Source organism: Megalops cyprinoides, chromosome 6 (assembly GCF_013368585.1).
Source record: "Megalops cyprinoides isolate fMegCyp1 chromosome 6, fMegCyp1.pri, whole genome shotgun sequence".
In the NCBI taxonomy this organism is placed as follows: domain Eukaryota; kingdom Metazoa; phylum Chordata; class Actinopteri; order Elopiformes; family Megalopidae; genus Megalops; species Megalops cyprinoides.
Window position 1 is genome coordinate 26,227,555 of NC_050588.1, and position 27,635 is coordinate 26,255,189.

A 27,635-nucleotide genomic window follows, 5' to 3' on the forward strand; every position below is an offset into this window, starting at 1 on the left:
TCAAATACTGCTAGTTTCAATTATAATTAATATTGTTGTTACTTTTATTAGCTATGAAATTCTCCTTGTTCGGTCCCTTTGGGAGGGAGCAGTATGAGCCTGACAGTTCAGTTTTTCGAAGCCACCACAGATGGAGTGCTTATGGCTGCCATATTGCCAACCTTTACAAAGCAATAAACCTCCCTGACATGTAAACAATCGTAATTCATGCTGTTACTGTGACATCATCACAATGCTACCACAGTGAAACTGGCAGAAACAGCCAGTAGCTTGTGCGCATGCAAATATGGGCATGGTGATTGGTGGGAGTGCAGGCTTTGCAGACAGCAGTGCGAGGGAGAGGAGGAGGAAGGTGGCCCTGGTGTAGTGTCCTGCGTCGAGGTCCAGCTAGGGCACCTTGCCACACTAGCATTCTGCAGAGGGTGTGGAAGCTGATTTATTAGCTGTAATTAGGTAAAGTGCCTGTGGGGCTCATGGGAATGAAGTAACGATGAAGATGGATTGACTTTCTGAGCTTGAGCGTTAGAGTCACAGGCAACTGTGAACCACATTATAACTAAGAACAGGATCAGGCTAAATGTTGTCAAATGATGTCATCACTGATATTAGTACCACCTGTGCAAATAATGCTGGCAGTGATGGTCATCAGGATGATGACAATAATGTAGTACACTCATACAGAATTAAAAATTTCAAACGAGCACAAAAAGAATGCATGAAGTAGAAGCAAAGAACACAAAACATTTATAAAACAGGGTAGCATGCAAGATCCACACTGCCCTGTGAATTTTACATCACTGTGTTCTCTTCTTCAGGCAGAAAGAAGTAGCAAAACAACAGTGGGAGTCATGTTTGTATTTTAGGTATGACTTAACATGGATCAGATGCTTACTCATCAGCATGTGTGAGAGAGTCATTGGGCCGTACTGTGTGTCTGTGTGAGGATCTGAGCCTGTGTGACAGAGACATCTCAGCCAAGTGCAGCATGACCCACTCACCTGTTCCCCAGGAGCGCAGAGAATAGCGTTAAAGATGAAGGTTAGGAAAGGGGATGCAGTTGCTGGAGGGTTCCTCTGGGAAACAGAGCAATACAGAAATAAGAAGAAATCTCTGCCAGGGTGAAATAAAGGTGAAGGGTATAAAATGCAGCACTGGCCCACATGGGTGGCTCATATCATTGCTGCTCCTGGCAACAAATGATCAACGCTGTCTGACTGGTGCAGGCCTTACCTTACCACCTGGCCAGCAGCAGGGGGCTGGAGAGAGCAGTGATCAGAGTGATCTCACACCAAGGTCACCCATGTACGCACCCTGTGTGCGCAGACCAGGCCCGCTGCAGTGTGTGTGCTGCAGTTTTCTTTTTGACGTTCGACCATCCTCCTGCCTTTCAAGTGCAAAAGGCACGCAGTGTGGTCCTGTGTTATTAGCTTGGAGTGGATATCTAGGAGGTGGGTGCTGCTGAGCAAACACTTCAGGCTGTTGGAATGTTTTACGGAGAGACAGTTTTACCCAGATATTCTCTGAAAAGGGAGAAAGGGAGGGGATTTGAAAGAGAAAGAGTGAGGGGGGCCCAGACTGCAGAGGGGGAGGAGACTGAGAACAAAGAAGATGTGGAAGGAAAGAGAGGGAAAGGGTAGTGGAAGGAACTGTTAAAATTTCCGTGGCTCACAAGGGACAGTAAACTGAATGGCATTAACTCTTTACAGACAAAAGGCAAATTGGTTGTATGTTTTCTTAAATACTAAGAGCTGGTCAGAAATCCTTAATATCATGAATTTAATTTTCTGCAACTGTTATGAAGAATCATGTGAAGTAACATTAGAGCATAATATTCAGTAGACAAAATCACATTTTGAGAGCTTGATAGCTGTGGGGAGATATGTAGTCAAATATGTTAAAAAGGAACCATGCTCAGTGCAGTTGGTTCAGAGGCCAGCTTGTCTGCAGACAAGATCCAGAGCTAATCTGGGATACACACAGACAAATGCATGCCTTTCCTCTATCCCCGACTAATAATGTGCTTCTTCTCTTCTGTCAGACTGTTTCTCTCTTCACTCCCTGGTCACTATAATCACTTGTGTCCCTTTTAGAAACTGATGTGAATCCTGGTGTGTCTAGTTTTCATGTATTGGTGTGCAGAGCTGTGAATCCCCCTGGTAAATGACAGTGTGTGGGCAATGGTGCATCCAGCACAGCAGACAGAAATGCACCAACTAAAGACCACTTCCTCTGCCTGCACCCTGCAATTGCACTCCCCTCAATCCACACCAAGCAGAGATGTCACTGACTTCCATTGACTTCAGTACCACAGACAGCAACACAGACAGCAGACAGGGAAAAACATGATGTCACTCCCTGCCAATCCCACTTTGCAACACAGAGATTGGGATGTCTGAGCTCTTCTTATTGGTGAAATGGGGTTTGGGTGACAAGAGGAGGGGAACAGCAGCCCATGCTTCAGTGGCAATGTGGAGATGGACAGGGACAGCAGGGCTGCCGGCTTCCAGGCAGGAGGAACGACCAGCTTGCAAAGCCAGGCATGAGAGAGCAGAGAAATTATAAATGAAGGTCATCACTTCCATCTCCCTTCACTTCATTAAGTTGCCAGTTACATTTGGTGCCTAGGAGCAGGATTGAAACAAAACAGAGCAGGACATAATCAAGACAAAAACAAGGAACAGGGAGCAAAGCGGTGCTGCTGGCTGCTTGTCAGAGAGCATGCATTCTGGCAGGTCTAAAAACACACACTGCAGTCAAAAACAACCAACAAGAGATGTACGGGGAAATAAATTATCACACGTGTGATAATGAGTCCAGCATCGTGCCTCTCCAAGGCAGGGTCAGGAGGTTGTGTTTACTGGCCCCATTGGCTGACAAACTGTTCTACAGCCCTCCTAGGGAAGCGCTTGTGTTCATCCTCTTCAAAATGTGTTTACGCCATTCTGTACATATGTGTGCATTTGTAATTGTAGATGTGTAGGTGGTCTCTTGGTGAAAAAAGACACTTTGTGTGTAAGAGCTTATGTTTTCTTTGTGTGTACATTTGCGTGCCTGTTTGTGTGTGTGTGTGTGTGTGTGTGATTGTGTATTTGTGTACGTGTTGGAGCTGTGGTACACTATATCATTTTTGTATTCCTGTGTGTTCTCTCCATATGGCTGTAGATATCCTCTGTGTGTGCGTGTGTGTGTGTCTGTGTGTGCCTATGTGTGGGCATATGTGTGTGTCTGAGTGTGTGAATGCCTATGTGTCTGTGCGCATGTGCACATGTGTGTGTGTGTGTGTGTATGCATGTGTATGAGTGTGCGTGTGTGTGTGTGTGTGCGTGTGTGTATGTGCTGCAGGCAGAGGGGAGATTCTGCCCAGTGACTGAGCAGTGGACTCGTCTCCTCCTCCTTAGGGGGCTGAATGGAACAGAGCCGTCAGGCATGCACATATTATTATAGGTTTTTTTGTAAATCTTTCATGCATTGACCTAAATACACTCAGGGCTGAATAACAGTAATAAATTGCACATGAGAACACATCCACCTGATCCCATTAGCTGCTACAACTGCACAGTATTGGAGAAAAAAAAGAACATTGGATGTTGTCAGGGGGAGGGGGACATTGATCACACTATCATTTAAACCATGTGAAAAAGCAGACCCATTTTTAGGGACTGAATGAGGGTGTTTTGTGAAGCCACAGCTGATCAAATGAAAATAAATAGAAAAAAACAAATGAACAGAGAAAGCAGTTTTTTTATATCATTAAAAGAGACATTTTCCCTCCAGTGGCAACTGTAATTAAAGCAACACGCTAAGCCCCCTGTGCTGTAGCTCAGTAGGGGTGTGGAAAGGAAGATCACTCAGACTTAGCTCACACACACACTGGCTCCCTGGAGCACATCAATCCACAGAGACCACATCCACTAACAGTAACAATTCAATTGTTACATTTAGTATTTCATGACATCTAAGGTAAGACAAGAGAAGCTAATAAAAGAAGAACTAATCTAAAAATTTCTCATGTGGGTAGAACACCAGTTAAAAATAAATCAAACTGTTTTTAAGGGAAAGTAGTCAAGTAATGTGAGTATTGTTTTTATTATCAATATCAAACACTATTTTTTTCTTCTTATTATTATTATTTTTATTGTTGTTATTAATTTGGTAGATTCCCATATCAATTACAGCTTACAGACATGAATAGATCAAGGGGAGAGGGTTATACAAAGTATTGCAGCAAGTACATTATGAAGGATCTGCATTCAACGTTCATGAAATGGTGTTACAGAATTGTTACTCTGTTGGCAACCTTTTTATGCCTAACTCTAAAATGTCACCACAGGTATACAAGTTAATTAGAACGGAATTGTGAATTAGTGCCTCTTTTGTCAGTAAGGCTATTAACAAGAACTTTACTCATAGCAGCAAGTGCAAAAAGAAATAGGAGTTTTTAGTGGAAATGGATTGTGGACTTATTGCAGGCTATAGGTTAAAAATAGAGGCTTGTGAATGACAAGAATTACATTAACTATGGGACATTCAGACATCTGCACTCCACATTTCACAATAAATATGAAGGTAAAAGGCTTAAAGGTTTTGGCATGTTGTCTTCATCAGTGAAATTGCGTTTCTGTGGCAACCTTTTTATATATATAAAACTCTATAATGTCACCACAGGTATATACTGTAAGTTAAGGAACTGCCAGTCAGTGCTGCCGTTGTGAGTAAGGCTATTATTCAGCTGTTAACTTGGGGCAGCAAATCCACAAATACATTTTAATAGAAATGGATTGCACTCTCATTTACTTACAACTTGGATCTAGCTACTGAAAATCTCTTGATCTACAGTGCTGTTACCCTATTGGCTGAAATAAGATCTTAAGAGCAGAATATGTACACAATACATCATCATCACAATACATTCTATTATAATCTTGTGCAAAGCACATTATACCAGTTACAACTTCTTAATACAGCAATAATTACATTAGCTAACATATTTCAGTGCTGCTGAAACTATTGTGGTTTAAATCTCACACATTGTTTAAAAATTCCATATCCATCAGTCTTCAGTTCACAGAAATGCTGATTACGTGGTCCAGTTTGGGTCCTAGTCTGACCCTGCAGTTTCAGGCCAGATTCAGGTCAGGTGAACTAAAGCACAGCCCAATCATACAAGCCCCTGAGTGTGCTGAGGGACTCTGTGGTTCGTATGAGGGCAGGAACCTTGTAGCAGTACTGAGGGCACATGTTGTAGGGCACCTGAGGGCGGGGACTGACAGACACGTCTTAGGGAAGGGGAGGGAGGGATTAGGGTTTAGAGGTATATTGGCTGAGTAAGCTATGAAGGTTCAGTAAGTAAGCTAGCCCTGAGTTTGAAAAGGAATTCTGGCTGTAACTGGTATTGTCAGGGAGGCGAGCATTGATGGATGTGCAGTCATTCCAAGTCGAGGAGCTCAATAACAATCTACTCTGAAAAACCCTGTGTGAAAGGTGTCTGTTCTGTTGTTTTGATTTCAGCAGCTTAAGATGAGTTGAATTGGCATTTCGTCCTAACATATGCACAGTTGTCTAAATGTAACATCTGGATGTTTGGGGATGCTCAGTGCAGAATGCCTGTCTGTCAGATTAGATGACGTGTTGAAGCCACAAATGAGGGACTCCAAGTGAGGCTCATTGGTCAATCAGAGGAAATGCACTGTCAAAAGAATTGTAATGTGTTCCTGTAAACTAACTGGCAAAGTTTTGCAAATGATCCCACCTTTACATTGATGTTTTGTGGAATGATCATGTAACACTAAGATGTAACACTAAAACTGAGGCCATATCACAAACAGGTTTGTATTCCAGACTGTTTTGGCTAGGACTGGAGGAAGTAACCCTAGTGCATGGCGGTGTCCCCCACTCACTGCCTGACTCACTCAGTAAGTGAGCATTACCCACAATAGCAAAACATTAACACCAAATGTCACAGTAATTCTCTAATTATTTACTGAATTATTAAACTATTATAGTTAGCCAGTGTTTAAAAAAGGACTTCTCATTCACCCAGAAGATTTGTCATTCCTGAACACTGGAAATGAATTGTTGAGAATAAAACTGTCTGTATCTTGTTTCGACTCATAGATATAATACTGTGTAATATTATTCATGGAAATGACTCGGCTGCTAATCCCTAATTAGAGTCATTGTTTAATGGCTTTCATTAGACCCCAAAGAGCTTTGCAGAGCCCTGGTAATGTCTGCCATTCTGTTCTGCAGACATGAGGATTCGTTACTGATCCAGGTGATTTGGCCTCAGAGGTCACCTCTGGGGCTGATGCAGGCGGCTCAGAGCTCAGGCAGAGAAAGCAGGTCTGTGGCCTGATGTGGAAGTGCTCTTTCATTACAATTGCCAAGCCGCCCACCTGAACCTTCATGGCAACTTCTGTCCCCTCACACCTGCACAGATTGCATCCAAGAGTGTCTTTGACCCTGGCTGCAGTGTTGCTGGAATGGTATCATCTCTGAATGACTCAGTGTATTCAAAGACTCATATACTTAGACTTGCCCCCCCGAGCTGGCAGCAAAACTCCCATAGGGCATTTTATTTTGGGAGGAGTTGATTATAATGGTGGAATCTGGGGAGGTGAGGAGAGAGGACGTAAGTGGATAGAACCCCTCAAGAGAGGATGAGTTGCGCAGAGCTCTGATGATGGTGTGTACAGGGGGATCAGGGAACAGTGTCCATGACCACATGCAGCTGATGCTTCCCCACTGATCCTGTCACCATCTGCAATAATTCAGTTCATGACCTGACTGAATAAAGAGGTTTGATTCCTTAGAGCTTTTTTTTGTTAGAGGGCTTTCGAGTCCTGTCAAAGCTTAGATGTACCTTGTGCCATTGGCTGAAGAAATAAATGTTAAAAGAAAATGTTTCAATACAGGCAGACCTTCAACCTGTTAGATATCTCTAGTACTGCCTTGTTGCTACCTTTGATTGGCACTGGATTATGTTGTACATGTAGTGGAATAAAAAATGTGCCAGTCTCAGTGGCAAACTGTTGGTCTGTTGGGCCCATCTCACTCACTTTTTAGTCTGATTCTAAACCTTATCTATTCCCTCTAATGGCTTTATAAATGACTTGGAGGTAATAATATCCTTTAAGCATTCAATGTACCTGTCTTATACACTAGTACACTTAATAATGAACATAATGAGAAGTGCTTTCAATCTCAACAGAGTTTTAGAACCTTTTAGAACCTTTGGGTTGGTTGCACATGAAGTATATCATTGGACAAAAGCATGGATCTACAGTTCAGTGAGTGTGATGTTTTATGTACCTTTATGACAGTTTGTATTGATTACATTGCTGCTGAGGTTATGCTGTATCACCATATTGTCACAAACAACAACTTTGTGACTAAATGTAAGAAAGTTCAGCTGCGTAATGGAGAAATGTGGATAAGGAGATGGAGGAATGAAGTGCTGTTATACCTGGGATGGGAAACACGATGAACAATTTTTAGCTCTGCCTTATATCAGAACTGTCAATCACCCACTTTTGATTTAGGTAAGTTACATTTACCGCATGCAGAACATTGAGTAAAAATCAGTTTATTGTCATTACAGTTTATCACAGATACTCTCTGTGCCTACATCTTTAACGCCTGTTGACCTGCAGGTCCCCTGATGGAGTGACTATTATTCTTGTTGCCTGATGTTCCTAGAGACCCAATACTTCTCACAATTCCATCAAGCAGTCATTTATTTTATATGTCTATTTGATACTTTTTATATCATTCACTAAATATTGAATGAGCTTCATTTTAAACTTGCACAAAACGGGAGCCTGCAGGTTTATTATGTTCCTCTATGTACTGCTCCAATGTCCCAGTGGTCACACTCAGAGCTTCGATTTGTTTTTATGTTCAGATACATGTTGAGGACTATTCATACTAGCATTAATAACCACAGCTGCTCTTTCAAAACGAATGTGAAACCGCAGAGGATTCTATTTCGTGGGCAATTGATTGTTGTCACAGTAAACAATCCAATAAACTGTGCTTCTCCAAAGAAGACTGGGAAATTCAAGACAGTCCAATTACATTGAAATCAGGTACAGAAATCAATTCAAAAACATAAAATTTAAAAATTGGACAATCATGAATCAATTATGCTACATGCCCCAGTTAGCACTGGCCATTTGTTAACAAGCCCATGAATGCTTGCTCTGAACAGCAAGTCATATGGCAACAAATAAAGCTCTTGTCATTTCCACGAGGGTCATCACTCTGTCTGATATGTGTGTTATTCCCTGTACATTCCAGGACCTGTATCTCTCTTAATTCAACTCATCAGTCAAGTATTTGTTACAGGAGGTCAATGCAGCCACACAGAGTTCTTCTAATTTTCATAAGGTCATTACTGTTGACAGAAAATATTTACAAGTTTAATATTGCATCAAAAACATGGTCATGCGTAACCTGGATGGATGAGAAATTAGTGGTGGAGGAGGAGAGTTACTGTCCCTCTCTAAAATGCTTTGATATCCTTCAATGAAAGGCTATATGAAAACGAGTCAATGGTAACACCAGCCAGACAGCGCATATCACCATAGATAACTCAGGTACAATTCATTCAACAAGTGACTTCTGCCTGCAACTTTTCTATTTAATGTCTTAGTATGTTTTATATTTATTGTCTTGTGTATTTATTCATTTATTGAATGTAGCATCATGGGTCCCAGGGGAATGTAATTTCAGCCCGACTGTATACTTGTATATGGATGGGCTGACAATAAAATCTTTCTTGATGGAGTCTCAAAATTGTATATAACTATATATGTATACACACACATACATAATTCATTCTGTCATTCTGTCTTAAAAAATATAATGAGGGAGTATATATTATTAGGAGTATAAGCAGTCTGGCAGTCTGGAAAGTTTTTGAAATTTTTTGTTTGTATACGGACATTCAACGGTACTTATACTGTTAATGCTACAATGATCATTTGAAATGGACACATTTCTCTTTTCACTTTCACATTTACATGAAAGTTGTTTAGGTGTATTTTAAGTCAGATTAAAAAAACATCATGAAATGACTGCCTGTTGGGTCTTACTTTGTGGAAGTCTGGGTGACGGGGAGGGGGGAGGGTTAAGGCTGGGCCGCTGGGTGCGGTAAAATGCGCGGCTCTGCGTGAGTGAGCTGTTGTGGTCTCAAATCTGCTGACAGCGCTGTGCGGCGGCGCCCGCTCCGTGACAGGGGTACAGAATGCAATTTGTTTTTCGTTCCGGCTAGCTCCGTTGTTGGGATCAATTCCTTGAACTCTTTGTCTCACGAGGGTTTTATTGTCAAGGTTGTTTTTTGGCTCCCTCTTTCGTTGACATTCCACGCCTTGCATCACTTTCTTTTCTTCGTACCCGTGGGGCTTTGAGCGTCTCACGGAGGATGGCGTGGTACTGAAGACATCCAAGGGAAGAAGTAAACAAAATGTGAGTGGTGTTTTCGGAGTTTATAGCTAAATATTTTGACTGACGGCACAGTGATCATCATTACTGCTCGTGTAGTATGTTACCAATAGGAGACTTCACGCAGTAAAATGCTCGATACTGATAATATGGCTTTGCCAGATGTTATGTAGTGATAGGACTGTAGTATAGAGTACGCGATCCCACACGAGCTACCGAAAATGGCGTGGAACATGTTTTAATTGTGATTTACTGTGAATGACATTTTCAGGATTGTAAGATACTGCACATGATGCCACGCGAGCGACTGCACATGGCGTGGAACATTTTCTAATTGTAATCTACACAGTGCTGTGTATTCCAGCAGTCGTGGGATGGGCACAAATAAGCGATTGCTGTTTTCTAGAGTTTATAGACATTGTAAGGTTACTACCTCCTATGACTTGTAGGATCATTAAAACTGTTTATGAGGAATTTAGATTTTTTATTTTTGATTTTGAAGCAAAGATTATGTTTTGCATTCATATAATTACCAGAAGTCACTGCAGTCCTTTGGATGAAATTTCTGCTGCTTTTCTGATCCTTTAAGAAATGAAGATGCTAGATAACATTTTTGTTTGGCTCTCATCTCTTTTAATCCTATATTAAAATATTGTTTGGCTTCGTTATACCGTAGTTTCCTAAACTGTCTCACGTCAATTTTTAAGCAGCTTCCCCAAATTAAAAATTGAGGGATGCTTGACTTGCATTATGTATGGCTTAGCTGTGATTGGCTCTCACGGGTTTGCCGTGAATATCTCAGTATGGCAACAACCCAGCAACCCCTTCCCCTCATGTACTTGTGATTCTTTGCCTCCAAGGGGCTTTTCTGCAGCATCCAGAGTGGTATCCATGGCAACGGCAGGCTGACCCTGGGTCTGCTTGCTGCAGAATCTACAGGCTTGACCTGGATTCCACACTGACGGTTAGTCGAGCAGACAAACTCAGGCAGCTGACCTGCTTCTGATTGTTTTGAGTCAAGTGTGGCTTTACTATGGGTGGACACGCACAAGGCATCACTGAGGGGGCGCTGCCCACCCACGCGTAACCATTTTCATACACTGCTGAATGCCGAGGAGGTCATAGTTATGCGCTTGCGTCGTCGGTCAGGTCACCGAGAGGACCTCACTGCGCTCCCTGGTTGTCCTTAAATATTTCTGAGGTAATGCCAGAGTTCAGTGGGAGGGAGTAAGTTATGGCCACCAAGTTACAGGATTGGTTTTGCCTCATCTCGTAATGGAACTTCTGTAACTATCTCCTGTACATCTCTTGTATAATGCTGGTATTAATGATGGTTGAAAGCTGTTTTTTGGGGGTGGGGACTTAAGATGCTCTTCTTATGGTCGGCTGTATTCAGGCTGCTCAGGGTGTGGTCTTTCATCTCAGATTGCTTTGATAAGGACCAGTCATTGACTCAAGCCTGCTTGCCAGACCACTCTGTTCAGTGAAAGGGTGGATTATGGGACGCCCTGTGGAGGAATCCATCCTTGTCTGTGAGACACCCTGGTGGTGCAGCAGTGGACTGTGAATAAAAGGGTGGGGAGGTACACAGTGCAGCCTCTGGCCTGAAGGAGAAAAGCAGCTGCTTTGCTGTTGTCTGAAAATTACAGCACTCTCTCCCAGCCTGTCTGCTTTACCTTAGCTATGCAGCCAGAGTGCTCCACCCAGTGTCCGCACTGTCTCTCCCAGCTATGCAGCTAGAATACCCCGCCCAGTACCCCTACTGTCTCACCTGGCTACACAGTCAGAGTCCCCCACCCAACGCCTTGACTATCTCACTTAGCTACACAATCGGGGACACTCACCCAATGCCCTGGCTATCTGTCCTAACCATACAGCCGGGGTGCCCCACCCAATGCCTCGTCTCATCCAGCTACACAGTCAGGATACCCCACCTTACATCTTGTCTCAACAGCCACATCTCTCTCATCTGGCCTGTATCATTGTGTGAAAACGGCAGGTTCCTCCAAATCCTGATACTAGTGTCGTTCTGAAGAGTGTGACAGAGTGCCAGAGCTGTCTGGAAAGAAGATCAATGGAATAAACACTTTGATGTTTTTTTTATTGAATGCTTTCGTTTAATGTGATTAAAGGGACTGATTTAAACCTGTTATGAAACACACAAATACAGGGCATGGTTATAACATCCAGGGACTTCAATGATTGTGTTGTTATGGATTGACATAGTTTTAGATATTTTTAGATACATTTTTTCTCAAAGATTATTGTTTAAAAAAATAAGAGACCAAGTGGTCACCTTAAAATTAAGAAGCACAATTCACACAATTGTGAAACTATGGTCACTAATGTGAAGGAACTAATTGTATAAGGTGAATTTGCTAAAAGCAACACTGTCCCATCTTGAAACAACATACTGAAAAAGAAATATTTGTTTGTACAGCTCATAAAGAAAATAATGCACATTTTTGTTAAGAGTCTAACTTAACCGAGCCAAGTGTTGTACCTTTGTCTCTCCACTACACATCATGTGCTGTGCCATGACTTTCGGAAAAAGAGCGAAGTCAGATAGTGCAGGCATAAGGTGTTCCCCAAGAATCGATGGGGGAAAATGAGCAAACCAGACAGGGACCAGGGACAGAAAAGCCTTTCATGTGATTGATTATTGGTTAAAATATTTCCCCTGGAAGGAGATTGATGGATCATAAAAGGTGATGTAACTCTAGAGGATTAACCCACTCACGGTCAAGAGTTTGTTTTACGGCTTCAGGAATATGGTGGATATGGATCCGCGTGTGTTTTGAGTGTGCATGAAGCCATAATCCCCTATGTAGCTGTGTGTGTTTATATTTACATTTACATACTGGGTTATGGAGTGTTTTGTGCCTTTTTTGCCTGGAGCAAATTTCCTACATGTCAGCGAAGAAAGATTGATTTTCTCAGAATCGGTAAATTACAAAGAAAAAAGGGAGAGCAGAGATAGAGGCTTGTGGCACAACCCACAGCTCAGCTGTGAGCTCCGTGTCCAAGCCAGACTGTGTGGGAGTTCCTATTTCTGTCTCCCCCTCAGGGTCTCTGCCCCTTTACGCCTGGTATCTGACACGGCATCACGGCGCTGCTGTTTCATTCTCCTCTTTCCTGTCTGACTTGCTTCGGAACAGATGTGCTAAATATTATGAGAATATGTCCTGCTGAAGGAGTGTCAAAACAGGCATTTTTTTTGATGGATACCAATTGATTGGACAGGTTACTTGTCCATGTGACTGACACATTGAAGCTGATTAGTGACATTGATTAAAAGCTTATGTCTTCCCTATTCTGTATGTGTGTGCTGCAGGAGCTTGGCTCCCGAGGCTATGATCACCCGGCTTTCACAACAGCAAAGTCTCGGTTTTGTGGTTCTTGGTCTAAAATGAGGGGCCAACTTGATTTCCCAAGCTAATTCAGGGTGCTTTTAAAATGAGCCAATTGTTTATGTGGATGCAGTGAGGATCTGTGCCTTGGCCCTGTGATCCATGCACAAAGCCATCCTCTGTCTCCAGCACCAGCAGAGGTTTCAGAGTGAACAGGGTCCTGACTGTGGGGAGGGAGGGCAGTGTTCTTCTCATCAGAGTGTAGTTTACACACAGAACACAGGGGAACAGAGAGATGCTTGTTTCTTCACAGGGGGGAATAATCCAGTTCACGTGCATATAGATTTATCTGGACTGTGCTGACTACTCTGACATCACATCTTGCTCTCAGCGCCTCAATGAAATGTCAGCACTGATATAAAAACATCAAGATGATAGTAACTGGTGCTTTGATTGTGTCTGTTCTACAGCTGCTGTGTCTGTTTTGTGGAATACTTTGTCCACTAGGGGGAACACAAGCCTTGTGTAATTCATATGAGATGTCCTAGGGAAGAAGGCATGCAACGTAAATCTTTAATATTACAAAGTACAATAAGAGCTATTCCTAGGAGAATAATATTGCATACCAAATATGCAAGAAGGGTTTTATGTCATACTCTCACAAATCACTGACAGGCTACTGGCTTGCCTGCCAGTACCCATCTTAATGTTCTCAATCCTCTCTCCTTTTTGCTGTAGATGTAATGGACCAGCAGAGGGCGTTGCACTCTGGCTGCTTGGTTACAGGGGTACGCACGCCCCCCATTCGCCGCAACAGCAAGCTGGCCTCCCTGGGGCGCATCTTCAAGCCCTGGAAATGGAGGAAAAAGAAGAATGAGAAACTGAAGCAGAGTTCTACGGGTGAATGTGGTTAATGTTTGCTGGCAGAACAAGCCTGATCCATCCCATGTGTTTATGGGGGGAAAGGTCTTATTTTAAATAAATATGTCTGCTAATGTGTCTGCTAATGTAATAATATATGATAATGTCTGCTGTTTGTAGACCCCAGAGTCTCAGCTACCAAAATTGGGATTGTTAGATTGGTGAGAGAGTCTGTGTTTAGGAATCACATCAGTCTGGATGGCAAGTAATTTACTAAAAACATGTCAACAGCCCAAGGTAATTCAGTTACTTTACTTAGAGAGTATTACTGAGGTGAGGTCGTGACGGGAAATAATAACAATGTATTTGGTGGTGGAGGCGACTACACAATATTGTGGTTTTCATAGCTGAATGTGCATTTAACAGGGTCTATTGTAGTAGAGTGAGTAACAGTGCTTACCTGTGTCGGAGACGAGTTAGTAACAGTGATTACCTTGTCAGTAGTGAGTAACAGTGTTGTTGGTAATGGATGTGAGCATGTAACACTGCGTTTAGTTGCAGAAATGAGTCAGCAATGGTGTGTTTGCTTGTAAATGTGAAGAGTCAGTAACAGCGTGTATGGCAACAGAGGCAACAGAGGTGAGTCAGCAACACTGGTCGTGGGTATGAGACCACAGTGTATTTGGTAATGGAGGTCACTCAGCAACAAGTCATTTAGTAGCAAACATATGTGGTGTTAGGTAGCAGTTTGGTAGCAGATGTGAGTAGAAGACAGTGTGCTTGTGATATATGAGTCTTTATGTAACAGGGCACTGGTGACAACTGAGTGAGTGATTGGTTGTGTTCTCCTGCAGCTCTGGAGAGAAAGGCAGCAGCACGGCAGAGCCGGGACGAGCTGGTCCGAAGGGGGCTGGCGGAGATGATGGAGTCAGGTGAGAAAGAGCAGGGCAGGGTCTTACCTCTGGAGGGCGTAGCTGCAGGCAGCTGGCTGCCCTACACACACCCCAACAATAAGCATCACTCCCTGTGTCAGCTCCACCTGGTAATACCCATTATGTGCTCGTAGTATGCGTGTTTGTCTGGGAGAGAAGCTCTGTAAGGCATTCATCTGCAGGGCACTGAGCCACCTTTCACCTGAATGAGCTTAAGCAATTTTGCGATTGGATGCCTCTGTGATAGAGCAGGTCTGTCTGGGGCTGTGTCCTACTTTCCTTTCTCTTCCCCCCCCTGCAGATTCAGCACTGGCCTGTGGGGGTAGTACTGAGGACCCTGGCACTCCCACGCAGGACTACTCAGATGGGGAGGAGAGGGAGGAAGAGCCGCTGGCCCCCCTGGTTAACCTCAGCACCATGGAGGACCTTGGATCCGATGAGGACAACCCCTCCACAGGTGGGACGGCCTTCTTTAGTCAGACCAACTGTTCCTGAGTCTGTGGGAACCCCATCATGTATTTTCTGAGGACTGAGACATACTTCTACCACAGTGCTATACTTATTACAGTGCATGTGTAATTGAGAACTAAAATCGAAATTCTGTACAAATTCGCTTAATTAATGTGCTGTTTATATTAATTAATGTCAAGATGTGAGCAAGGTAAGATTTATTGAGGGAACTACTGATTTACTTCACCCATTGCTGGTGCTGGTAGGGGTTGGTGTATAGAAATGAGTGAACAGAGTGGCTGAACAATTACTGAGCAACTCAATCCCTTGGGTTTAGACCACCAACCTGATGTTCTTCCAAAATGTCTTCTGTCGGGTTGGAACAAATATTCATTTGAAATGGGTGTCAAATGCTAATGTTCTGTGCGATTAAAGTACTTGTTAATGATGAAGTGCACATAGTCACCACTGGATGGAGATAGAGCCGTTAGAAATAACTGCTGATCTACTGACCCCTCCTCAGGGAGGTGGAAATGAGGGCCAGCGGGACTACTAATGTGTCACCGGTCATATTCAGGTGGGGGTGAAGTGGCCCACTTCTTGTCTTGTTGAATTTCCACAGGAATTTCCTTTGGCGCATTCTCATCATCTCAGAGGTCAACTGTCTCTCACTCCATCACCACATGCTACTTGTTAATACAGCACAAGGAGTAGTGCTTGCACATTTCAGAGGTTTTTTTGCATGCATATTATTTCCAATTGTCCAGATAAAAGCAAGCCTGAAAACAAACAAATCAAAACAATGAAAGAAAATAAAATATTATACTTGTTGGTCCTGTGCTAATCTCCTATTTTTTCTTGCATATTTTCATTCATGTTTCCCACAATAATGCAATAAAACAAGAAAGCAAAGCTCTTTTTTGCTGCGCTGCAAATGGTACACGTGAACAAAAAATCTTGCAATAAACCCACCCACTTCAGCATCATATTGTGAAATGCGGTGAGAGAGTCTGCCCAGGCTGAGGTATGTGTGGACTGTATGTAAAGAGTATAAAAAAAACAGTCATGCCATGGAATAAGACTAGTACAAAAGCCTGAAGCCTTGGTATGGTGCCATGTAATGGGTGCATTGACTGGTCTGTTGTAGCCATGACCCTTCCCATGTCTCCTCCAGTGCGGGACTCTACAGAAGACAATGAGACTGTGGGGGAACACAGCCCAAATGAGGAGGAAGAAGAAGAGGAAGAGGCACCCTCTGCTGACACATCTGCAAGCGCCCTTGTGGGCACAGCTGAGAATCCCGATGGGTCAGGGAAAGACGGAGGATCCCCAGGTCATGGGGACTCCAGCACTCCACCCCCACCTGGCCTACCTGCCAAGCTGCTCACCAGGCTGGGGAGTCTGGAGGGTGAGTGTGCTGCCATTGCGTGCAGGTGAGAGGTGAGGTTTGGGCAGGGCGGGGCCTGTTTAATGTAACACAATGTGTGTTTACATATTGACAGGCTCTCACACTGACATTGGGAAGACCTCCCAGCCCTCCCTGCACAGGAGCTCCACCCTCCCCCGACAGGCACCCCGGGGCCCTGACAGCCAGGGGTCTCTCACCCTTCGAGGGCAGATCACCAACCCCACAGGGTCACCACACTTGGGCATCCTCCACCCTCAGCTGCCTCCCAGCTGCATCATCGAAGAGCTGCACCGTGCTCTAGCCACCAAACACCGGCAGGACAGGTGAGAACAAACCACTGCAAACACAGATCCATCACCAAGGCCACCTGGATCAGACTAGAGGCTAACAGCTGTCTCTTTTGTCCCCCAGCTTCCATGCTAAGGAGATCCGCTCATCACCCAAGCGGCGGTCAGACGGGAGACTGTCCCGCACTTCCAGTCTTGAGAAGGAGCCAATGGGACAGGCAGAAAGCAAGAAAGACTCGGACGAGAACAAGGAGAATCTCCGTCTGGATCAGTACTACAGTGATGCCTCCGGACTCCTCCATGACCAGGACAGCTGGAATGAGTCTGTGATCTCAGGTGAGTCTTCCCAGAAAGCTGATATCTGTGACATCACTTCCTCCCTTTCTTTAACAGCCCATGAACCTTGTGTGCCATTAAATTATCGAATACATGTGTAAAGTTGAAAATATGTTTGAAGGGCAACTGAGTGGTTCACTCGATTAAGCTACATGGTCCAAGTACAGGCTGAGGTGCATGCATGTATATCAGAGGATGTATAAAAATGAGTTCATGATTGAAGAATTCACAAGACACACGTTTGTTGTAATTTGCACATCAGAGATTGAGTGTACAAGTTTAATGAAGAGACTGTTGGTCAGAAGCATCTGTTGACCCACTTTCAGGAGGATAGGGACAGTCTAGATCCTATGTGGTTCAGTGCAGAGATGGTGAACTCAGGTTACCATGACAGAGACATCTAGCGACAGAAAAGCTGTTGAAATAACTAGAAGTGTTGTCTTTTCTGTTTCCGATGAGCTATCATCTTAGAAATACTATTCACTACACTGTGCACTAGAGTGCCTCACAGCCAATGTTGGAACATGGTGGTACTGTCCAACATGACTGTGTGGAATCATTTCCCAGAAAGAAGGAAATGATGCTGACATGTGACATGTACATAGTCACATGGCAGTAAATGGTCTCTTTGTCAGTAAAATGGTCTCTTTGTGATATCTAACATAACATATTACACAGCTGGGGGTGCAAATGACAGTAATGTTTTCATGGTAAGAAATAATTGAATAAACAACATAATTTGCTCATATTGTGTGTGTGTGTGTGTGTGTGTGTGTGTGTGTGTGCTCTGAGTGGTCACTGAGTCTTCATGTGTTGTTACAGGGACGCTGCCACGCAGGATGAGGAAGGAGCTTCTTGCCGTGAAGCTGCGGAACCGACCCAGCAAGCAGGAGCTGGAGGACCGTAACATCTTCCCCGTACGCAGTGACCAGGAGAGGCAGGAGATCCGCCAGCAGATTGAGATGAAGCTCGCCAAGTGAGTCTCGGTCCTTCATCCACTGGCCTTTTCCTGGCTCCTGCTCTCTCACTTTTCATTGGCTCTCTCATGGTTCCATCTCTGTCTCCCTTGCCCATCACTGGCTCTTTCATATCCTCTCTCCCTTTCTCTTACTTCTCATTTGTTCTCTGCCCTGCCACTCTTACTCTGTCATTCATTTGCTGGTTGGTTTCTCACTTTATGCAGCTTGTAATATGTCATATTTCCATTGATTTATGGTAGATTGATTCTCAGCATTTTGCCTGGAATGTTTTGCCTTGTCAGTACTTCTTATCTTTGGCTCCACTTCAGTGCCTCCATTTAATCTTTTTGCATGACTAGTACATCACAAACTGTTCACATTGAGCTACAATAGATAACAGCCAAGGACAGAGAAACCTGACAGCTGTAGGCAGAGAATTTCTGTTCTTCCTGTTGGGTCAAAGGGGCAGACTCAAATTAATGGCTAATTTCATTCATTTCTTCTCATTTCAATCTCTGAATGGTTTTGCAAGCATCAGTGGGACACTGTGGGCTTTGGAACAGGACAGCTATATTAAGAAGTATAGAAACAGAGGAATAAAAAAGAACAGAAGCCATAATCTTATTTGAAATGTTACGTAATGCCATGGAGGACGTGATCGGATTAGCTCTTCAATTTCTGTGTTTATGGACCATTGTGTTGGGTCCACAGTGTAAGCTTATACAGTGGTTATATTGGGATGCTCTGGAGGTGGAGCTCCCATTGTCAATGCCTCAGTTTGCAATGGTTTATCTTGTACAACCAGTGAAATTTCACTTTGAATGTCTCCTTTGCGCATTTTTATAAGACGATTACAAATGGGAAGACACATTTACATGAAGTATTTTGTGATCAAGTTTTGGAGGAAATAATACCTGTTTCTCATGACAGTGTCGCCCTGATGACAGGGCTGTGTTCAGGGATGCCGGACAGCTGAGTTTGCTGGCATGATACAGTTCCACTACATTTTTCACAAAGCCAGTTGGTGTGCTGATTTTCATGATGCTATGGTTGTTTTTATCTAGTTGAAAAAAGTATGTTTTTGTTGACTGCTATATGAACTGGTGTTTATCTATGTTCATCTATTAGATTACTTGCCTATTGGTGTGTATGTTTACCTGCTTCTGAAAGAAATGAACAATTCTAGATGTGTTTGATTAACTAAGTACTTTCTTAGGCAGCTGGAACCACATTTTCAGTTTTTGAGTTGGTTTCTATGATCATTCTTACTGAACCAAACAAGCACTACACAATTTAGCTGAGCTGGTTGATTATTAATGCTGACATACGGTTCAGCAATCTGTGGATGGGGTCATCAAGATGCAGGACTACATTCCTTTCATTGGTGCTAAAACTGAGAAGATAAACAAAGGCACTTGGTAACATACTGATCACAGTAAGCAATCAACAAGAAGTGCCAAGATACATAGAAATGAAAGAAGGACAAAGAAGAAAGTGAAGGCTAAGTATATCAAGAAAATCTCAGTATTGCAGAAGAGGTCCAGGCAGTTATTTCTTTTGGAGCTGATGTTAACATTCAGCACTTCTGGGGCAAACACGTTGTGCTAAAAATGTTCACCACCAAATAAGCAAACAAAAGAGTGACTGGGGTTTTAAGAAAGGTGTGAAATGGTGGACAAAAAAAAAGAATTTCCAGATATATGTGATGTCATGTCATGTGCCACAGCTCTGGTTGTAGGTTATGTCATGGAAAAGCAAGAGCACAGCAGCTTGAGTCAGCCTGTTTCATCTCTACAGTGCTCAAGGGCGGGGTAGAAGACGTTGTAATCAGCTCTTTTGTGACAGACTGAATTATTACAGCAGACCACTATCTCCATTTGCGAGAAATCACAATGCTGGAAATAGCCTGTGAATTCTTAGTAGGAGAGATTGAGAGAGAGAGAATGAGAGGTGAAAATTAAACCACTTCCTCAAACACCCCCCCCCACCCACCTCAGCTGCCTCACACACACACAGACACACACACACAGAGTGAGGGGGAAGAAGTCTGATCTGGGTGTTGTAAGCGGAGCTCCCTCTGGGGCTGTTGCTGTGTGTTAGTCAGTACAGGAGCAGGTCAAATCCAGCTAATGGAGGGGATTAGGAGCCTGAAATGGGAGCAGCAGTGCTCCCCCCCCCCCAGAGTTACTGTTCAACAATTAGAGGGAGCTGTTAGATATCTGTTCAGTAATACTAATGACAATGAGAGGTGGAAATAGTGGTGCAGTCTCCTACTACAGTGAGAGTATGTTATGTAGAGTGAGACGGGCTCTCCTGCAGTCAAGCATGCAGCCTGTGTCACTGGTCCAGGGATTCCCTCACCCACACAGTGGGCAGTGCCACGCATGTCCTTATGTAACCACGCCTGAGGTATTTCTCAGTTGACTGTCGCACCGCCCTGCAGGAGGAGGTGGCTGGCTCCCTCTCCGAGTCACAGAGGACCAATAATTTCGGGCTGTTCTAAGCTGAGGACATGGTGAGACTGACCAAAACACATGCTGTGTGCACACAGGTTTCCAATCTCATAACAAATGCCCATTCAACACAGACTCAAACAAACAGTTTACATAAGGCCGGGCCAATCCACACCTTACGTAAAAGGATGGAATCAATAGTGTGTAATTTATGAAATTCTGACACTGGAGGGAGATGTGAGGACAATGGTGTCCTGCATAGTATGAATGCGCATTTGACCCAAACCTCAGGACCTGGTACGGCCCGGAAATGAATAACCATGTGAGGTGGACTGCGTGAAAGTCCTGACTGTTGTCACCAATTTGATTCAATAGGACGGCTGATGCATTTAGTGGTAGAACATATCATCTTTTGGCTGGTTTTGATTGATACAGACTGATACAGAATGTAATTCAAATATGCATTTTTTAGGTACAGGTAACATTGTAAAACATAATGATCTGGTGTAGTTTTAACAGCCTTTAAAGTTCTGCGGAAAAAAATATAGTATAACATTTCCCCTATGGAAAATGACGGGGAAAGTAATATTCCTAATGGCAGTTGCCCTAGGCAGATGGTAAATATTTGGGCAGCTAAATAAACTGAAATACAGTCATTTCAATAGATGAGCATCAGATACTTGTCTGGTAACAATGGTGATGATAAGGCAGCATTGTATCCCATTCTGCAGGTGGCAGTATGTTAACACAGAGGTGCAGGATGTCCCATTCTATGGGGGGGGGGGGGGCACAGGGAGGGGGGCAGAGGTAGGTTGTCAGAAGGGACAGAGTTTATGACAGAGGGACAGCTGATTCTCAGGACAGTGGCCCTATGTTCAGTGTTGACTTTATGGGTGGACACCGGGGTTGGTCTTGGTCTACCCCAGTTGTCCTGCAGTGATAAAGATGGTCAGGGAGGAATCCACAGGCTGGAATTAAGGAAAGTCAAACATTTGCTGAGCTGCTCCCCATATAGTTTAGAATGAACCCCTTGGACATAGAAGGAACTTCCTTTGTTCCCTCAGTAAGCACCTCTTGTACTTTGTGAAGAGATCTGTTTGTTTGTCTCATTCTTCAGAGGGAGGTCTGTCAGGGCCATGTGCTCGCTGGTACAAGGGGAGGCAGCTATTTCTCCACTCTCAGTGAACACCAGAGCAGAACAGAGAGACCCATTGAATCAAAAAGGCATGGAATGTTCTGTACAGAACAACTTCCTGTCCTTCTGTCCAGTAACATTTTATCCTGCAGTTTCTGGTCTTTCCATTTTACAGTTTTGTGTTGGGTAGCTGCCTGGCTCCATCGTGTGCCATTGTGTTGGGCTGTTTCTCCTCTCCATTGTGTTTGGCAGTGTCCGATGTCTCTGTTGTGTGCAGTACTATTGTGTTGGGCAGTGTCCTGTCCCTCCAGTGTGTGCAGTAGTTTCCTGTGTCTCTCTATTGTGCAGTGTTGTTGGGCAGTTTCCTGACTCTATCGTGTAGCTTTATGTTGGGCTTTTTCCCCAGTCTCCCTAATGTGCAGCCGGGTGTTTTGTCAGACTGCAGCAGATTGCAGAGCAGTAGGTTGGTTCAGGATGAGGGAACCCTCCGTTGCTAAATTTAGCTCCTGACGTGGAGGGAGGGAGACAGCTGAAAAACTGCGGCACAAAACCCCAATCAATTCCCAGCGTCACGATGCTGTTTATCGCACAGCTCAGATAGCCATCTGATTTTCCCTCCCCGCTCTGATTGCACTCCTCCATTTCCCAGGAGTGTTACTCTGGCTGAAGCTGCAGTGATGGCTGTCGTGCCCTCGCCCTGAGCCCTGTGTGATGACCTTACTATCAATAGCCTTCAGAAACAGCCATTCCTCACATTTCCACTGGAGACAGTCTGTTGCTATATTTAGCTACTAGACTAATGAATAATGCATCGTATTTAAACCCCTCCAATTAACCCCCTCCCAACACCTCTGCGTGTCCCTGACGTCCTGAGGGGAGCATGAGGAGAGGAACAAAGGGGAGAGTGTGATTCGTGGAGCAGTCAGGGACGGCGTAGGAGGGCAGCTGGGTATTCGTGGCTGCTCCAATTGCTGCAATCTTCCTTCTCCTCGATGTCAATTTGAGAAGGGTAGAAATAATACACTGTCGCCCACACACAGCTGTTCCTCAATCCCCCCAATATATTCAGCTGAGAAATACTGTATATGTGTGTGTGTGTGGTGTTTGTGTCTGTGCGTGAATAAATACATTGCCTTATTTTTAGAACATGCCTGCTGTATTGTGTGTAATTGCGTGTATGCGTGCATGCATGGGTGAGCGCATGTGTGTGGGTGGATGTGTGGGTGTGTGTGTGAATGCACTGGTTTATTTTTGGAGTTTGTGTTGTCTGTGCTTGCTGCTTCTGTGCATGTGTTTATTTGTGTGTGTGTGTGTGTGCATACAGTATACGTATGTGTATGTGTGTATGTGCGTGTATGTTTGTGTGTGTGTGTCTGTGCGCACGCGAACATGCGTGCATATAATTATATTGCTTTATTTTTAGAATGACAGTGAAAACCCTGGAAAAGCTTCAGCCTGACATGTTCTGTGCTCTGGAGACGGTTGAGGTGTGAAGGTGGTATTTTCACACAACTCCTCCTCCATCACGGAGAGGTACAGGCCATCTGCTGCGTACCTCACTTGTACTGCCCATCAACCTGCGCTGCAGTGCGTTTCCCATACAACCTCAGGAATGTTGCCATTCTTTTTCAAAACATACTTATTTTCCCCCCTCAGCTGGCTGCTGGTTGATCTGTCTTACTTATTGGCCAAAATGTTCTGCTTAAGGACACTAGTTGGTAGCAGGCTAATGCACTGGAATCTATAAGCAGCATCTTTAGACAGAAAATGAAAATAATGGATATGTTTGGTTCCAGTAAATGAACGCATTCATTTTAATCAAATATACTTTTTTTGTTTTTATTTATAGAATTGTACAGAAATGCAAATACTAAATTGACATGAAAATGGTGGTGACAAACTAAAAATATTCAGAATCAAAGAGTCAATTACATAACCAACACTGTTGTGCTTGTAAATGCATCCTTCAGCTTTCAGCAGTGTAGTTCGCTGAAGCGTCATGCCAATTGTGGATATCAGACAATGCTGTAGAAAAAGCACTGCACAAACCCCAGAGAGTCTGGAACACCACAGATCACGATCCACCATACAGCACCATTCACCACTGAGCACGATGTACCGATCGCTCCTTGAAACGATTTCATTGTCCCAAAGATTTTCGATGGCAACAGCAGTTGCTAGGCAACAGTGGAAGGTCATTATTGGGTAGGTTTTGATGGCGCGGCAGGAGAGATTCTCCATTTCATTCGTTGAAATATTAATGGCAATGCCTCTGCTGGGAGGTTCCCCACCTCCCTCTCTTTTCTCTGCATGAGCTGAGATGCAGCCATACAAGCAAAAGCCACTCACAGAGCATCGCTCTGTCAGTCACGTCCAGAGACGTCCCACCGGACCCTCCCTGATTGGATTAGATATTCATATGGCTTCTCTTATGTTACTGTACCGAACACCGTGTTCAGAAGATGCAGGGTAAATACAGCACATGAAGAAAGTTCATGCAATCAGTGCCTCCCTGTTCAACACAGCAATAAAGCTGATGTCAAAGTAATTGGTGAAATTACTTTCCGAAATAAAAAAAATCTGAATAACGCCACCAACCCTAATAGTACTTGTCATATTGTGGGTACAGACTTGCCACATTGTCCAGAAATGTCTCTAGCTCACTCTGTTCTTTGGAAGTGAGTTAATCAGAACAATTGCCCAGGGAAATCAGTGCTGATTAATCATTTCCCGTCTAGTTTCTTTGACAAGTCTGTGTGGCAACTCACATAGACTGATTGAGCCACCTTTTTCATTATAAAATTCATCAACCCTGCTTTGTATTTGTGTGACTGGCAGATGTTGGATGTAGATGCTGAGTATGTCAATGACTAGGCACAATGTTATTGTGTTTGCAGAGATACTGTACAGGTAGAGAGAGTTAACCCTGTGCTGACCAACCTCTCTCTAAATAAACTAGTCTTAACTATTTTACAACATGGCCCCTAGAATGGATGACGTTATGGCTTTCCTGTCAGTATATCATGAAAATATGTTTGAACACTTAAATATTTGCAGCAAGCCCAACTACAGACAACAGTTAATGTTTTGTAGCATGAGTACACCAACATAGATAATCAAGAATAGAATACAAAACATCAATGAATTGTATTAAAAATAATTTTAAAATTAATTTAAAATTAATTTTTATTTTTATTAAATCAACAAGGTTGTGAAAGGCCTTGGGGAAAGCTTTGCTGAAATGTTGAGTAGTGTTGTCTGTCTCCTTGACCCTTCAACTATATGGCTTGTTTGCAGTGACATATAATGAGAACTGTTTCTTCATTTTTCACATGAATTCCTCAGGATTGATTCACATGTCCAGATGGTATGAAAGGCTCAGATCACTAGGCCAGAAATGAGCTCTTGCAGTAGTACTGATCTGCACTGCACTCAATATAAATACTAGTCTGACCACCAGTCTGAGTGTGTAAATGCCTGTGTGATTCTGGTCCATATTCATTTCTGTATACAGTGCAGATTGAGAAGTGATGGAAAGCGCAGAGATTAGCGTCAGAGCAATGCTGGCAATGGTGCCTGCTGGGGAGTGTTTGGCAGATACGACAAAGAACGATGCATTACGTGGCCCCCCGGAAGTTCCAAACCCACACCAGAACCAGCTACAAATTCTATGCTGTCGCCATCTCTTCAACTCCCCCGCTCCTAGACGTATTAAATCTCAAATACAGTAATTAAATACGCACTAAATAGGTTAAAAAAAGATCACTGCGCAATTGCGCCGCTTCTCATTTAAATATCAGATCTTGCAGCTCACGCTTGATAAAATGTCACTGCACGCATCTGATTTAGCTCCGCATGAACAGTCAGATCACACACTAATCGGTCCATCAGGGATACAGGACATACAAACCCAGATTATTGTCAGATAGCGAGCAGAAGGACTTGAAATGGTCACATCACTAGGAGTCAGTGTGTGCTCAGACCTGCAGGAAACATTCTCAATAACAGATTGTACAGATGTCATTAGAACATTTTTTTCCATGTACAGACAGTGATGTACAACTGATACAATGAAAGAAAAACTGAAGGCCTCGTCCATTTACAAGTAGGTGGAGATAGGATTGATGTACAGTGTTATTCTTTTGAGAGAAAGTGGCCTTTTCTGCTTTTCTGCTTGTGTTGTTTAATGATAAAACCGAAGAGTATTAGCAGTCTTCCCTTTCCAGCTGTGACATAGTATCAAGTGTTGGGAGTGTTTCCTCTTTGAAATTAACTCACACTGAAGAAGTGATTGATTGAAGGGGTGTGCTGGCAATTTTAGTTGCAGACAATGTTTGCCAAGGACAAGTGAAGTGTTTATGTACATTTCAGGACAGAGGAGAGAATGATTGCGTTTGTCAGTCATCGAGAGTAAATTATTGATCAAGCAGACAGTGTCCCCTACCGAGCCTCCAACTGGCCAGTCACTGCTGAAAATAAATTACTGACCTTCCCTATGGTGGTCAAACATGGAGCTGCCACATTATCAGACATGGCAGTTTTATCCTTTGGTGTAGAGGACAATGCATGAAGGAACTGCTGTTTTTCCTTTTATTTGTTTCATATACATTTCACTAGGCCATCCTATCTAAATCTGTGGTTTACTAGTATAAACTGCTTTAGTTACCTAAACAAATTTTGGATTAACCCATTAAACCCAGACTATTTTCTGATTTTTGTAACCGAAACAGAATGATAAGCCTAAGTTTGTCAATACCATTTCAGTTTCCCCTGTCTTGTTTTCTTGAGTGAGCTGTGCCTGTTACTTCTGCTGTCACTGTGGTTTAATGGGTGAACTGGATAGACCAAAATTCTTTTCACTGTCTACTGATTGACAAAACAATATGTACAACATTCCATATTTATTCATATTAGCAGTTAAATATAAAAATAAACATTGTATACTTTTTGCTTCTTTTAAATGTATTTGTTAGACTTAATATAATCTAATTAACTTAATAGCATTGCATGGAGTAAAGTAATACTGTTAAGCAAAAATGTGTTGTCCAATATGTACATTTTTCAGTAATGTTTTGCTTTTGGATCCTTTTCAATCAGTGGTATGATGAAAATGTACAGCACTGCGTGTTATTATGTGTATTCATATTTTATTACACATTTGTCATGCATGACTGGAGGTAAGCACCGCACAGTGACCATCTACTTAATAACAATGTCACAGTAAGTGGCCCTGTTGAACTCCAATTATTTTTGCCCACCTAAGACACTAAAATATTTTTCTCACTGGGTAATGGAAGGATTGCTCATTCTGTTTTTTTAACAACCTAGACTCAACAACAGACTCAATGTCTTTCAGCATGTATAAATCAGTGAGGAATGGGAAAAGATGATTAAAATGTAAAATGATGCATCACAGAATTCTTACTTAAAACCTACCATGCTTTCAGAATGCTCCATTACATGCAGCAATTAAGCAGGCATGGTGGACACTAGAAGAAACAAACAAAGGAAAACATATTTAAAGCATTTCACAATAATTTATATTCACACTTAAACCGGCATATTAATAAACATTTAGTACACCCCACTGATTGCAAGCCTCTCACGTGTCAGGGAAGCTGACCACAGGTTGTATTCTGTCTGAAGTTGGCCTCATGTTGTCCTTCAATAGGTGCTGGGGACACCACCCACCATGCAAACACACACACACACATTCGGACACACACGTGTCCAGTCTTGATCCCACAGAGGCACGGCTTTTGGAAAAGGGCTGAGTTGAGGTCACACAGGTGTTTGATAAATTATTGATGTGAGCCCTATGAAAAGAAGGGTTTATTTCGGACCTTGCCCTTTGGTCCTTTTTTTCTCTCTGGATGATCCGATTCTTTGATGCTGGTGGAAAAAAATGGCTGTATCTCTTCATTAAAAGGTAGAGGGTACAGACATTACCCCGACTGTCATGTCTGTCTGCCAGGAGACGTGACTGGCCTTAGAACAGATTTGTATGCAGCTACGCTTTC

The 27,635-nt window shown here is 43.2% G+C and overlaps 1 protein-coding gene across 6 annotated transcripts in view; it reads left to right on the forward strand.

Moving 5' to 3' along the window:
* The window catches only part of phactr3b (phosphatase and actin regulator 3b), a 46,166-nt gene that overhangs the window by 9,051 nt on the left and 9,480 nt on the right, over positions 1–27,635 (forward strand). For 3 of the 6 annotated variants that reach the window (XM_036532026.1, XM_036532027.1, XM_036532031.1), the window contains 7 exons: positions 13,533–13,694; positions 14,510–14,587; positions 14,889–15,044; positions 16,212–16,445; positions 16,540–16,768; positions 16,857–17,068; positions 17,891–18,044. In XM_036532026.1, the coding sequence (XP_036387919.1) occupies positions 13,533–13,694; positions 14,510–14,587; positions 14,889–15,044; positions 16,212–16,445; positions 16,540–16,768; positions 16,857–17,068; positions 17,891–18,044 (1,225 nt within the window). Of the gene's footprint in view, positions 1–9,203; positions 9,469–10,349; positions 10,409–13,288; positions 13,360–13,532; positions 13,695–14,509; positions 14,588–14,888; positions 15,045–16,211; positions 16,446–16,539; positions 16,769–16,856; positions 17,069–17,890; positions 18,045–27,635 lie in introns of those variants that run through there. The other 3 variants (XM_036532029.1, XM_036532030.1, XM_036532028.1) reach the window with 3 other exon arrangements.